The sequence below is a fragment of the Mesoplodon densirostris genome, chromosome 3, assembly GCF_025265405.1.
Source record: "Mesoplodon densirostris isolate mMesDen1 chromosome 3, mMesDen1 primary haplotype, whole genome shotgun sequence".
NCBI lineage: Eukaryota > Metazoa > Chordata > Mammalia > Artiodactyla > Ziphiidae > Mesoplodon > Mesoplodon densirostris.
The window spans coordinates 168,580,136-168,583,770 of NC_082663.1; the positions used below are offsets into that span (position 1 = coordinate 168,580,136).

The 3,635-nt window shown below is 37.1% G+C and overlaps 1 protein-coding gene across 1 annotated transcript; it reads left to right on the plus strand.

The window, feature by feature from the left end:
• Positions 1 to 1,025: 1,025 nt before the first annotated feature.
• Positions 1,026 to 1,315, plus strand: LOC132485942 (large ribosomal subunit protein eL38). Its single transcript, XM_060092567.1, has one exon. The coding sequence runs from the start codon at positions 1,058 to 1,060 to the stop codon at positions 1,268 to 1,270; it is 213 nt and encodes a 70-aa protein (XP_059948550.1). The 5' UTR covers positions 1,026 to 1,057; the 3' UTR covers positions 1,271 to 1,315.
• The last annotated feature ends 2,320 nt before the right edge of the window (positions 1,316 to 3,635 follow it).

Sequence of the window (3,635 nt, forward strand, 5' to 3'; positions counted from 1 at the left end):
CAAATCACGCCTTAGTAAATTTAAGAAAATTGAAATCATATCAAGCATCTTTTCTGACCACAATGCTATGAGGTTAGAAATGAATTACAGGGAAAAAAACGTAAAAAACACAAACACATGGAAGTTAAACAATACTTTACTAAATAACCTAGAGATCACTGAAGAAATCAAAGAGGAAATCAAAAAATACCTAGAGACTAATGACAATGAAAACACAACTATCCAAAACCTACAGGATACAGCAAAAGCAGTTCTAAGAGGGAAGTTTGTAGCTGTACAAGCCTATCTCAAGAAATAAGAAAAATCTCAAATAAATAATCTAACCTTACACCTAAAGGAACAAGAGAAAGAAGAAAACAAAACCCAAAGTTAGCAGAAGGAAAGAAATCATAAAGATCAGAGCAGAAATAAATGAAATAGAAACAAAGAAAACAATAGCAAAGATCAATAAAACTAAAAGCTGGTTCTTGGAGAAGATACACAAAATTGATACACCATTAGCCAAACTCATTAAGAAAAAGAGGAAGAGGACTCAAATCAATAAAATTAGAAATGAAAAAGGAAAAGTTACAAGAGACACCACAGAAATACAAAGCATCCTAAGAGACTACTACAAGCAACACTATGCCAATAAAACAGACAACCTGGAAGGAATGGAAAAATTCTTAGAAAGGTATAACCTTCCAAGACTGAACCAGGAAGAAACAGATAATATGAACAGACCAATCACAAGTAATGAAATTGAAACTGTGATTAAAAATCTTCCAACAAACAAAAGTCGAGGACCTGATGGCTTCACAGGTGAATTCTATCAAACATTTAGAGAAGAGCTAACACCCATCCTTCTCAAACTCTTCCAAAAATTGCAGAGGAAGGAACACTCCCAAACTCATCCTGTGAAGCCACCATCACCCTGATACCAAAACCAGATAAAGATACTACAAAAAAAAAATTACAGACCAATATCACTGATGAATATAGATGAAAAATCCTCAACAAAATAATAGCAAACACTGGCTACTCACGGTCCTGCCCGTGCTCTCCACACCTCGTCGCCATGCCTCGCAAAATTGAGGAAATCAAGGACTTTCTGCTCACAGCCAGACGAAAGGACGCCAAATCGGTCAAGATCAAGAAAAATAAGGATAATGTGAAGTTTAAAGTTCGGTGTAGCAGGTACCTTTACACCTTGGTCATCACAGACAAAGAGAAGGCAGAGAAGCTGAAGCAGTCCCTGCCCCCAGGTTTGGCAGTGAAGGAGCTGAAATGAATCATGCACACTGATTTGAACAGTATTAAAATTTTTAAAATTCTCAAAAAAAAAAATAGCAAACAGAATCCAACAACACATTAAAGGATCATACACCATGATTAAGTGGGATTTATCCCAGGGATGCAAGGATTCTTCAATATACACAAATCAATCAATGTGATACACCAAATTAACAAATTGAAGAATAAAAACCTTATGATCATCTCAGTAGATGGAAAAAAAACTTTTGACAAAATTCAACACCCATTTTTCATAAAAATTCTCCAGAAAGTGGGCATAGAGGGAACCTACCTCAATATAATAAAGGCCATATATGACAAACCCACAGCAAACATCATTCTCAATGGTGAAAAAGTGAAAGCATTTCCTCTAACATCAGGAACAAGACAAGGATGTCCACTCTCACCGCTATTATTCAACATAGTTTTGGAAGTCCTAGCCTCAGCAATCAGAAAAGAAAAAGAAATAAAAGGAATACAAATTGGAAAAGAAGTGAAACTGTCACTGTTTGCAGATGACATGATACTATACATAAAGAATCCCAAAGATGCTACCAGAAAACTACTAGAGCTAATCAATGAATTTGGTAAAGTTGCAGGGTACAAAATTAATGCACAGAAATCTCTTGCATTCCTATACACTAATGATGAAAAATCTGAAAGAGAAATTAAGGAAACACTCCCATTTACCATTGCAACAAAAAGAATAAAATACCTAGGAATAAACCTACCGAGGGAGACAAAAGACCTGTATACAGAAAACTATAAGACACTGATGAAAGAAATTGAAGATGATACAAACAAATCAAGAGATATACCATGTTCTTGGATTGGAAGAATTGAAATTGTGAAAATGACTATACTACCCAAAGCAATCTACAGATTCAATGCAATCCCTATCAAATTACCAATGGCATTTTTTACAGAACTAGAATAAAAAATCTTAAAATTTGTATGGAGAGGGAAGAGATATGGGAACATATGTATATGTATAACTGATTCACTTTGTTATAAAGCAGAAACTAACACACCATTGTAAAGCAATTATATTCCAATAAAGATGTAAAAAAAAAAAAATTGTATGGAGACACAAAAGACCCCGAATAGCCAAAGCAGTCTTGAGGGAAAAAAAACGGAGCTGGAGCAATCAGACTCCCTGAGTTCACACTATACTACAAAGCTACAGTAATCAAGACAATATGGTCTGGCACAAAAACAGAAATGTAGATCAATGGAACAAGATAGAAAGCCCAGAGGTAAACCCACGCACCTATGGTCAACTAATCTCTGACAAAGGAAGCAAGGATATACAATGGAGAAAAGACAGTCTCTTCAATAAGTGGTGCTGGGAAAACTGTAAAAGAATGAAATTAGAACACTCCCTAACACCATACACCAAAATAAACTCAAAATGGATTAGAGACCTAAATGTAAGACCGGACACTATAAAACTCTTAGAGGAAAGAAGAAGAACACTTCTTTGACATAAATCACAGCAAGATCTTTTTTGATCCACCTCCTAGAGTAATGGAAATAAAAACAAAAATAAACAAATGGGACCTAATGAAACTTCAAAGCTTTTGCACAGCAAAGGAAACCATAAACAAGACGAAAAGACAACCCTCAGAATGGGAGAAAATATTTGCAAATGAATAAATGGACAAAGGATTAATCTCCAAAATATATAAACAGCTCATGCAGCTCAATATTAAAAGAACAAACAACGCAATCCAAAAATGGGCAAAAGACTTAAAGAGACGTTTCTCCAAAGAAGACATACAGATGGCCAGGAAGCACATGAATATCTGCTCAACATCACTAATTATTAGAGAAATGAAAATCAAAACTACAATGAGGTATCACCTCACACCAGTTAGAATGGGCATTATCAGAAAATCTACAAACAGCAAATGCTGGAGAGGGTGTGGAGAAAAGGGAAGCCTCTTGCACTGTTGGTGGGAACATAAACTGATACAGCCACTATGGAGAACAGTACGAAGGTTCCTTAAAAAACTAAAAATAGAATTACCACATGATCCAGCAATCCCACTACTGGGCATATACCCAGAGAAAACCATAATTCAAAAAGACACATGCGGGCCTCCCTGGTGGCGCAGTGGTTGAGAGTCCGCCTGCCGATGCAGGGGATACGGGTTCGTGCCCCGGTCTGGGAGGATCCCATATGCCGCGGAGCGGCTGGGCCCGTGAGCCATGGCCGCTGGGCCTGCGCGTCCGGAGCCTGTGCTCCACAACGGGAGAGGCCACAGCAGTGAGAGGCCCGCATACCGCAAAAAGAAAAAAAAAAAAAAAAAAAAAAAGACACATGCACCCCAATGTTCATTGCAGCACTATTTACAATAGCC